Source organism: Acipenser ruthenus, chromosome 27 (genome assembly GCF_902713425.1).
Source record: "Acipenser ruthenus chromosome 27, fAciRut3.2 maternal haplotype, whole genome shotgun sequence".
In the NCBI taxonomy this organism is placed as follows: Eukaryota; Metazoa; Chordata; class Actinopteri; order Acipenseriformes; family Acipenseridae; genus Acipenser; species Acipenser ruthenus.
The window spans coordinates 6897501-6908935 of NC_081215.1; the positions used below are offsets into that span (position 1 = coordinate 6897501).

General features: G+C 40.2%; 2 protein-coding genes across 6 annotated transcripts in view; both read right to left on the reverse strand.

The window, feature by feature from the left end:
* LOC131701857 (forkhead-associated domain-containing protein 1-like) overlaps positions 1 to 278 on the reverse strand; it is a 40180-nt gene extending 39902 nt beyond the window's left edge. For 4 of the 5 annotated variants that reach the window (XM_059002369.1, XM_059002371.1, XM_059002370.1 and 1 more), the window contains exon 1: positions 104 to 277. The gene's annotated coding sequence lies outside the window, so the exon portion shown is untranslated. Of the gene's footprint in view, positions 1 to 103 lie in introns of all 5 variants that reach the window. The other variant, XM_059002372.1, reaches the window with a different exon arrangement.
* Positions 279 to 2727: 2449 nt separating this feature from the next.
* LOC131701838 (chymotrypsin-like elastase family member 2A) lies at positions 2728 to 7699 on the reverse strand. Its single transcript, XM_059002184.1, has 8 exons — positions 7651 to 7699; positions 7070 to 7158; positions 6176 to 6273; positions 5365 to 5487; positions 4223 to 4359; positions 3827 to 3972; positions 3158 to 3310; positions 2728 to 2912 (listed from the first exon to the last, which is right to left on the reverse strand). Exons 1-8 carry the CDS (start codon positions 7688 to 7690, stop codon positions 2895 to 2897), a joined length of 804 nt encoding a protein of 267 aa, XP_058858167.1. The 5' UTR covers positions 7691 to 7699; the 3' UTR covers positions 2728 to 2894.
* Between the last annotated feature and the right edge of the window lie 3736 nt (positions 7700 to 11435).

An 11435-nucleotide genomic window follows, 5' to 3' on the forward strand; every position in this document is an offset into this window, starting at 1 on the left:
TGTGCTACCAACAGTTCCATTGTGATTTTAAGCGATTTAGTTGAATTGCACAGCCCTATTAAAGTAAATTGCGGTATAGAAACGTGGGAAGTACAGTACTCACTGGAGTGCAGAGTCTGGAACATTCGGAGATGCAAAATAATTGAAATCTCAAATTCAAGGAGGTTTTCCGTGCACCCTCAGTCTGTTCCGCTGCTTCTCTTTGCTGGGAAGTTTGTCATGTATGGTTTGGTAGGATTGTGTATCGGCGCCATGGAAACAACAGCTAAAACTCCGCCTTGAGGGAGGGCTGCGGTTTGGTTTCCAGGAGTAGTTGATAATGGGGAAAGTGGTCGCCGTTCGTTCATTTTGTACACTTTATTTTATCCTGACCAACTGCTTTTTTCGATAGTATTTAAAAATAAAATGAAAGCCTACATTCTATTGGTCTGACAATGTATTTAGAGGAAATATATGCAAATAGATTCACTCATCTGATACAGGCTAAATTAGCCCCTAAGGAAGTATTATGGTAAACTATTCCATTACTGTATGAGTACCAATGTTCCAAGATGTCACGACGCGTTGCTAGGCAGCATTGGAAGATAGAGGGCTGAGTGTGTGCCTGCTACCTGGGAACTGCATAAACATTTACTGTTCAAGGGGTAAAGAGATAAAGGACTTGCACAGCATTCCAATACAACACACACCAATAGATACTGAAAAACACAAACCCATTCCAATCAAATACAGATACACTTACAAATAGACTGGCATTATGAGGGACTCTGATTGTGATAAGTAGTAAATGGCGACACTATTCACCAAACTGTATTTTGACTAGTTTTTGGAGTCTGCTAAATCCAGCTGAATGCTATATAATAAAATACATTGATAATAAATACATTAAAATAAATGAACAGGTTTAACTTGTAATCATTTAGACTAGCCAAGCTGATTTCTGTACACATATAACATTCTGTCCTGTGGTATTGCTTTGTGTATAGTCATTTGTAATTTTTAGTAAAGATACATTTTTAGAAATCTACCGTTATCAAAATATTAGTACTGCTGCATTGTTTTCTAAGGGGTGTGTGGTTGATACACAATTAAAATCACAATTAATCATAATTAAAATAGCACTATATAGAGGACAGCAGCACATCCTGCTGAGCTTGCTATGGAAAAATAGCAACCTCAGAAGGGCTGAATAACCAAGCAGGCATGTAGTTCAGTAGGATGTGCTGTTTTATTTATACAACAAAGGCAGAAACTGAAATTCACTGAAATATAAACAGAATCTACTGAAAACAGTAAATATATATTTTTTAAAAAGTGTTTGTGCGCATTGATACCACCCTCAACTCTGCAGCAATGCTGCCAGTTAGAATTCTGCAGTGCGTTTTAAATGAGTTCAGAGGACATTGTGGGGTCTACTTTGCATTGCTTCACAGCTTAATTACAACGAATTATTCAATAAACAAAAATAAATAAATCAGCATTTGTTTTCATTCTTGCTGGGTTTGTAAAAAAACAAAACTGAGACAGATATCAACACCATAAGGGCCTGTGTACGATCCAAATGTAATGATGAGGAAGAATATCAGACGTCACCTGCACAATGTTCTTCTGATCTTGGCTACAATGACATGGTCTCGCCGCTCTGTTGTGCCTCTCTTCCTCTCTCTATTTTTATTTGTGCCTCTGTAATGTAGAGTGCACTGTCTGCTGTGGTATTTTCAGTTTACTTCCTATTTCTCTTTGGCTGTAACCTTCATTAGATGTTTTCAAATGTTTAATAATGATATAATAAGACATTTCTGGAAGTGGGATTTGAACCCTGTTTTTTTTAAGGAAGATTACAATCTGAAAGTTGGGTCTTAGAAAAGGGAAATATTAAACAAAACTGCAAACTCGCCAGTTTTATACACATTAAAGTTGCTTTTTTAAATATGACTCCTCCGCCAAGATCACCTGTTGTCTTGTGTGAATGTGAATGGATTTTAAGTACTGGCTGGTCATCTCATAGGGGAAATATGTGGTGTTCATATGAGTGTACTGTAAAGTTCCTATACGATAAACAATTAACAATAATATATAATATGATTAACAATAATATATAATAATTTATACTTCTTTTAGAATTTCTGTGTAATTCCTATAAGAATTATATAGTGCAAATTGCAACCGGGTTTCACACAGAAGTTGAAAGATCACCTGTATGTATAACATTTTTGTAGTCAGATAAGTATTACAAACCAGCCCCTCGCGTCCTTTGCATTGGACGCTCATTAGGTAGCTGGAGAGATTCTGCCAGGCAGCAATCCTAACTGGGGCAGACTGACAGGGCCATTCGAAATGGATTTGATCTCACTGCTGTTGCTGATGGAGATGAACTGACTTCTACATCGCTTTCAAGCTAAACCCAGTGGCAGATGGAAATGTAGCATATGCTTGGGGGGCACAGTTTGCTCAATTTATCTGCATCACGAAACTACCACACAATTCAGTACAACTGTCAGTCTGTGATTGAGAGATTAAAAACATAGGTGTTAAACTTCAGATCAGAGTGAACTATGCAGGGCTCGCAACGCACTGTATCCAGTGCCATTGTCCTTCCTCTGTCACACTAAACTCCCCAGCACCAAAACATTTCATTAATAGAGAACTTTTTTTCATTCTTAATTTCAAAAGGATACCAATAAAGGTTATGCAATTAAAAGAACGTTTTGGACGAGTCCTGATTTTGATTCCATTTTATTAGTGTTTATTCCTTGCACAGTTTCCTCTGTGATTAGCAGGTATTATACAGGCAGTGGCGTTGCTCTTTCATCCCATTTTATTAGTGTTTATTTATTGCACAGTTTCCTCTGTGATTAGTAGGTATTATACAGGCAGTGGGGTTGCTCTTCTCTTCAGTTGTTAACCATGTTCTGCAAATGAAACAGAGACACGTTTTACAAAATGCATTGCTGTTATCAGAACTCAATTATTGCGCTATTAAGCATGTTTTTAAATAGGCTTTATTATTCAATCTACAGCAAATGAAGGGACTTAATACCCTATTCATCTTTAAAAATAACATATATCCAAACTCCTCTAGTGAAACACATTTTGTTGAACTAATCAATATTATTCTCAACATTACAATGTTAGAATACTGAAGGCCTGTGCTCACCGTGTTGATCCAGTCAGTGTAAGCAGAGACGCGGGTGAAGACCGTAGGTTTCTTGGGGTAGTTGCAGCTCAAGCCAGACCCGAAGCTGACTATTCCATGGACCACCCAAGCATCATCAGCGCGCTGGCAGTTCAGGGGTCCGCCAGAGTCACCCTATTGAACAAGGGACTGGGGTTCAGAACCAATTCAAAGAACCACAGAGACAGCAACAAACAAAAAAAGAAAGCTGGACCTGAAAGTTCCTTTGGGTAGCCTGTACATTTTTTTTATTTATATATATATATATATATATATATATATATATATATATATATATAACATACTATCCCACAGTACTTGTGCTCATTGTCAGACTGCATCAGGAAGTCATTGTTTTCTTTTAATTTTCCAAGCCTGTTGATTGATGCAATAGAATGCCATCCCACACGAAGACCTTTGCCACTGTGGGCTAGCGTTATATTGCTGAACACTAGCTGGAAGTGCTAACCCACATTTTACTGCGTGTGAACATTAAAAGTGTCTGTGTATGTTACTTTGCCTTGTAGCGAAGTTCCTTTCATACTAGTTTTATACCATTCCAATAGTTCATTCATTGTAGCTGCTTCAACACTAGGGACCTCAGCCTCTTTCCAACTCTAATCAGGGAAGATATCCAGCACTGAGACCCACCTGGCAACCGGACAGCTCTCCGTCTCCTCCAGCGCACAGCATCTTCTCTTTCACCATCCCGCCCCACCAGTCAGGCAGAGTGCAGGTCGCGTGGTCCACCACGGGCAGAAGAGCCTGCTGCAGGTTATCAGCCAGGGGTCCGTTAGCTGTGAAAGCACAAATAGCAGGTATGATACATACAGTACATGGACTGCAGTGTTGAAACTGAACGTTCCCGTCCCCATTGCCAGCCAGAATCCCCCCTTTTGCAGACCCGTTTCCAGATTTATAATTCATTTAAAATAATTCAGGTTTCCTTGGGTAACAAAATAAAAGTACATATTACCTCCATTTTAAAGTATTTATATGGAATAGAAATATCTATTTTTTTTTTTTTTTAAGTAGTAGGGTGCTTACTATAGAGGCGTCCCCAGCCGGTGATGTAGCAGGGGTTGTTATGGGCGAGCAGCTGGCCCTCAGTGGGAAGACAAGCGGGCTGGATTGAATCACTCAGGGCAACATGTTCCTGGAGCTTCACCAGGGCAATGTCATTCCTGGGAACAGGCAGCACAAGAGAGGAGCCAGCTTTAGAATGCAGCAGGTTGCACAATTTCTCCACTGGCCTTACCATGCCAATGGAAGTCATTATTCACTACATAGGTCTCAAATGTGCAGTTTTTAAATAAACACATTTCATAGCAAACATTTTCATTTTAAAACATCACACCTGGTACTAATCTAGGTTAAAGAAATCTCTCTTTGCAAGCCATATCATCCAGGAAGTCTGTTACTGCTTTACTTCCTTGGTTAGTTCACCCCAGCAGTGCCCTCTGGGTCAAAGCATGTGGCTGAAAGCATGTCAGTCACTAAGAAAAGCAGCTGATTGGCTCTCAACAGGAAAGAAGCCACTGAAGTGGAAGGGACAATGTCACCCTAGAGATAAAATGACCCAGGAAGTGCAAGACAGTCTAAAGGCATGGCTTGCAAACAGAGTTTTATTTAACCTGAGTAGTAAACCTGCACATTTGAGACCTAGTAATACCGTATGGAATTGCATTGTGAAAATATATTGAATGATTTTGTTTGCTACAATTACATTACCGTATAGTCATTCATTAAATTCGTAGATATAAGTCACTTCATTTTCATACTTTCTCTATGGCTTGCTAAATGGTGCTTTATGGAGCTTAATCAGAACACTTCAAAATATTTTGGACACAAACTGCCTAAGAGTAAACAGTAGGATTACCAATATTTGTAAACATAGAAGCTTGGATACTGTAATAAAACACCCTGACACTAAGGAAGGCATTTGCTAGTATGTATTACATTTATGGATACAACATTTGATTGATTATTGATCTCCATGTCTTCTCAATGCATTGATTTGTGTTGATTATTACCAGTTGGATATTCGAGAAGGGCATTGTTTGCTGATTGCATCTAATTGAAATCCTAACACTGAGGAAGGCATTAGCAGTTATGTCCATCAGCTTCACTTAATATCCCACAGTGTATATAACATTCACTCCACACCAGCTGGAATACAGAGCACTTACAGGATGAATAGGGAGTTCCATTTCTCGTGAACAATGATTTGAGCAGCTGGGACAGCGATGGAGCCGGCTTCAGCCTCCTTGAGGTTGTACTTGCCAAGTTCCACTCTGTAGGTTCTGCTTTTGCTGAGGGAGGAAAAACAACAAAACCCCAAAAGTGTTTATTAATTAGGAATTCCATGTCTAGTTTTATTCCAGGGTACAGCATAAAACACCACAGTGATCACACAGCTAGTAAGATACAACATAGAGGACTTCAGTGTCCTGAAACGCAACATTCAGGGTTTCAGCATTTATTATAGGATTTATTTTCACAAAAAATACGCTGTGACTTTGAGACAAGCCCCCACCAGGCCTCCAATAACAATAACATGTCAAACCTTCATCATTGGAATAGGGCTGGTAACCCCATATTAGGTTTCCTGTTCTCCAAAAAAATATATACAGTACAATAAACATTGGATAAAAAAGTCCATAGTTCAAGTCCATATCTTTGTCCTGTATTCATTTAACTAATTGTGTAAGGACTTTATAAGCCCCGTTTTTTGTTAACATGTTCCTATTCGTGCTCAATATAATGCCCAAACATCACATTTTGAAAACATGATTGGGAATTAAGGGAATTACAATCGTGTGGTCACGTGACCGTTCCCTGCAGCCTCTGTAACGGGCAGTGCTGTGTGATACACTGGATTCCGTTGTCCCCTGTTGGTTAGATGAGGTTAAAAGCTTGTTGCAGTGCGCGGGTCGCCGGTTGGTGCCCAGCCTCCGCCCTGTTACACCTGGTACTAATCTAGGTTAAATGTTAGGTTACCTGATGCAATGGGCAGCAGTCAGGACCCAGTTGGTGGCGATCAGAGTTCCTCCACAGGTGTGATACCAGTTTCCATCCTTGGTGTACTGGAGAGAGATCTGAGGAGCAGATTAAAAAGGAAGTATTGTGAGACTTCAGCTTTGTTAAATGAAATATTTCACAAGACGCCCGCCATGCTTCGCTCATCGTAATACTTTACATGATACTGTACGTTGTATTGTGATAGAGGTATGTATCGGGATACAGTCTACCCAATTATTCTTGAAGGGGATTTATCAGACCTCATTCACACAGCTCTATCACATGTGCGTGTTTTTATGAATAAAAAGCATTCATTCAATTCTCCTAGACTGTTGTTAAAAAAGTCAACATCCAGCCTATTATGAATATGAAATTGCATTCATACATTTTTTTAAATTACTGGCTCACAAGCTTTGATGCAAATATGTCTCAATCCTAACTTGAATCCCCTGCCTGCCACTTAAATGTCAAATTCTAATTAATTTATTTAACTGGGACAGAACCCTGAAGATATGCATCTCATTGACGAGAGGGTCCTGACGAGAAATAACATTCTAGAATCAATGGCAAAAAGAACCAAATCGTTTAAAGAGAACAACAATAATTAATACAATCACAAAAAAAAAAACCGTAACACAAAATAAAAAACATAGGAAAGCAAATGTTATTTGCTTTTCAGTTCTAGGCCTCTTTCAAGCAAAGACTGACAAGCACATTGTGTGGTTGTTTTGGGAGCCAGAATTGAATTGAAGCCTTCAGAAGTGAAAGACTAGAGGTATTACTTAAAAAAGCATCCGGGAGGCCTAAACGTAAATGCCAATTTGAAGTCTTGTTTTATTAGAAATATGGACCCAGCGAAGCTCTCGTTCTTACCTGCCATGGCCAGCTGTTTGGACGGGCGTCAACACCCCCGACCACTCTTGAGATGTCTGGGGCACTGGCAGGCACCCCACAGCTGTAAGCTTCAACAGAGAACACAACATGGTATTGGTAACAGTGAGGAGAGTGCTGAGTAAAACGAAGGTGCTGTCAGGAATAGCTGGTGCCAGCACTGCAGGAACATTGTATGCCATCTTAATTACAGAGGTCCTTCAACAAAGTGTCTAAACTTCAAGTTTCATGTGTCTAGGTGTGTTATAATCTTATGCCAAGCATTCAACTCAAATTACTATAAATTACATAGAAATGTATTTCATAAAAAAGTATAGGTCCAAACTTTCCTTTAGTATTTCTACCTGTTTTACCTTCATTGAAAAATACTTCTGGTGTAAATATTGGTTATTTACATTCAACATGTTTGAAGTTAGATTTGTTTTCTACACTCATGTATCTAAATGTTGACTATTTTCACATCGAAAATATATTGAAATCTACAGTAATGGTCTCAGTAAGTTGCAGCTATACCTAAACTAACAGACATAACAATAACATACTCCAGAAAATCTACTACTTACCACCAGCCACCAGAAAAGCGAGGACCACAAACCTCAGCATTGCAGTGTCTTCATGCTGACTGGGGAGAGCTCCTCTTTTATACACGCTGAAGAGGTGTGTCTTTTATTTTCTGTGAGAAGTATTTCATAATCCCTGTCTGACCAAATGGAACATTTATTTGACCTTGCAGATAACTGCCCTAAAAATAATATACCCCAGTGCTGATGTGGATGTATAGCATTCATCTTATTACTTATTAACTGGTATTTTTGATATTGGTAAGTCACCATACTAATGTGAGCCTTATTTTCCCATCTCTTTACTGATACAGAGCAGTACTTACCCCTAAAAAATGTTTAAAGAAACATCCCATTGTAATGCCAGTGCATTACCTAAACAAGCTATCCAACCTTGTTGGCCAAAATGAGCCATACTAAAACACCACATCGATATGCTGAATCAAGACTGCGCTTCTACTCCAGACTACAGAATGGCCTTGCAGTCTTTTCAAACCCATTCAAATACTGAAATGGGATTCTTTAAAAGAGCCGTAGTGTGGAGCTGAGGAGCCATTCACAGAGCTGTAGTGTGGAGCTGAGGAGCCATTTGCAGAGCTGTAGTGTGGTGCTGAGGAGCCATTCGTAGAACCGCAGTGTGGAGCTGAGGAGCCATTCGTAGAACCGCAGTGTGGAGCTGAGGAGCCATTTGCAGAACCGCAGTGTGGAGCTGAGGAGCCATTCGCAGAGCTGTAGTGTGGAGCTGAGGAGCGATTCGCAGAGCTGTAGTGTGGAGCGGAGGAGCCATTTGCAGAGCTGTAGTGTGGAGCTGAGGAGCCATTCGTAGAACCGCAGTGTGGAGCTGAGGAGCCATTTGCAGAACCGCAGTGTGGAGCTGAGGAGCCATTCGCAGAGCTGTAGTGTGGAGCTGAGGAGCGATTCGCAGAGCTGTAGTGTGGAGCGGAGGAGCCATTTGCAGAGCTGTAGTGTGGAGCTGAGGAGCCATTCGTAGAACTGCAGGGTGGAGCTGAGGAGCCATTTGCAGAACCGCAGTGTGGAGCTGAGGAGCCATTCGCAGAGCTGTAGTGTGGAGCTGAGGAGCGATTCGCAGAGCTGTAGTGTGGAGCGGAGGAGCCATTCGTAGAACCGCAGTGTGGAGCTGAGGAGCCATTCGTAGAACCGCAGTGTGGAGCTGAGGAGCCATTTGCAGAACAGCAGTGTGGAGCTGAGGAGCCATTCGCAGAGCTGTAGTGTGGAGCGGAGGAGCTATTCATAGAACCGCAGTGTGGAGCTGAGGAGCCATTTGCAGAGCTGTAGTGTGGAGCTGAGGAGCCATTCACAGAACTGCAGGGTGGAGCTGAGGAGCCATTTGCAGAGCTGTAGTGTGGAGCTGAGGAGTCATTTGCAGAACCGCAGTGTAGAGCGGAGGAGCCATTCGTAGAGCTGTAGCGAGGAGCTGAGGAGCTATTCGCAGAGCTATAGTGTGGAGCTGAGGAGCCATTTGCAGAACCGCAGTGTGGAGCGGAGGAGCCATTCGCAGAACTGCAGTGTGGAGCGGAGGAGCGGCCCTGAAACAATAGGTTACTGCAATGGATTACCAGTCTGTAATACTAAAAACAAACAGAACTAGGAGTAACTTGGCCCTAGTTCAGCTGTTAGGGTCAGTAAATATTGAATACTAAATAATGACTGCATATTACTTTTAATCAATCTGTTCAATCATGCAATGAACGGTTGGATATTTAATTAAAAAGTTAGCTCTGCGGTACCATTCTACCAATGGCAGCCTTATACCATTGCAGCAACCCTTGGGCTACCATTGTCTTAGTGAGTACAGAACCATTGACCCTGACCCTGACACTAAACCTAACCCTGGACAATTGGATAATTCCCCAATTCTCTTCATTTATCTGTTTTTGTGATATTAGAGCACTGATCTAAATTACATTTTATTTTTTAAATAGGTTTGAACCGTGACCACTCACTATCTGTCCTGTGTTCGTCTGGGAGCAGTTACTTTATATTCAACACATGGGATTTTCTCACCATCTAGTTTATCTCTGATCTACACAGCAAAAAAAACCCTCAAAAAAACAACATTTATTTGCCTCACTTGAGAGCTTATCAACTGAAGGATTTGAGGTAAAACTTGCTAAGGACATTCTTTGTATGTTTCATTTTCACATCTAGAGAACCGCAGACAGGGCTCATCCCTAATAAAAGGGTCCTGTAGCAAAGGCATAGGGAAAGCATGGTAGAATGGCTAGGTATGCTAAAGCATATTAACAAATACATGGCAAACCAGGGTATACGATGGTAAATGCATAGTACAGTATAAGAATGGGAAAAGCATGGGAAAAGTACAAAAATACCATGAAAATATACAGTGGTAAACTTTTAAAAGGGATCGGTCTTAAAAAGGGCTCTTTTGATTTTGACGTGAAACATTCTGTTCGGTACCAAATTGATTGTCAGACTTGTACTAAAGCAGTGTCATAGTCATCATAGTCTTGTAATTATATATACACTGCTGTGCAAAAGTCTTAGACATTTTGAATGTGAATGTGTCTAAGACTTTTGCACAGCAGTGTGTGTATATATACACATATGTAAAATGTCTTTGCTACTAAAAGATTGAAATGGTTCCTGCAAAGTGGTAAAGATAAGGCTGCCAAGTATTGAAGTCTTTTTAAAAGACTGTCCAACAGTACCACATGGTGGGACCTGAAGGTACTGTAGAGGTACAAAGGTCAAGCTGCACAGCCCTATATTGCTATAAATGATTTACTGGATAAGCAGATAAAGTGTCACCTGGCTGGCTACATTCAGGTTATTTCCCATGGTTGGTGGTAAACCTAAATCGCTGTCAGAATTAACAAGTATCTCAGTAATATACATCCTCCTCTATAGCTGCAAATACAAAGTTTGAGCCATCAGTAACATCCTCTGTATGCAGTATTTTATGTAAAACTAATAATGAAATATAGTGACAGACCTATGTCACCATATACCCCTCATTTGAGCTAAATGATGTCATTAGCAAATTTCATTAGAATGAAGTGGTTCTTTAGAAATACAAATAATAATAATAATATGTATGACACTGACAGATGGTCAGAGAGAAGATCTACTGGTATAACTATTAAAGTATTAAAAAAGCCCCTTGGTAAGGTTTATTACAATTGGACAAATGATATGATATAAATATGAAAAGTGTGACATAAACAGATGTTCAGACAGACAGCCTCCATGTGCCCCTAAAGAAGGACTGAATTGCTTGTGCTAAAATTGGACAAGCAATGTTCTAGATACTGTATATGGTAAACTGTGTGTATGCCATCCTCCACGATATCACTGTCGCAGGGGAGATGAAGCCTTTAGCAGTGGTTTTAATAAGTGTGCCAGGAATTCTCCTTTGTATGGCACTTTAACTTCCTCTACTGGGCCCTTTAAAATACCAACATACCTTCTCAACCTGTCCTTCAATCAAATCGTCAATGATGATGACTTACCTGAAAGTGCCAGTACTGAAACCCAGTGCTGTGTCTTCATTACATCACAGAAACAAATAACAATGTATCACCATAAACTGGATATTTATAAAAGAAGAAGATCCACTTTTCTCATTCTGGAATTTCTTATGCTGGACTGTCAAAACAGCTGCTTTCTGATAACGACTGGGAAGGAAGATTGTAGTAAAAGACACAAAGGAATTCTATTTCAGTCCAGTGGACTGTGGCACACAGTAGTTTTTACTTTCAATGGCTATGAAAACAGTGGTTTCCCCATTGCTCGGTTAAACTAACATG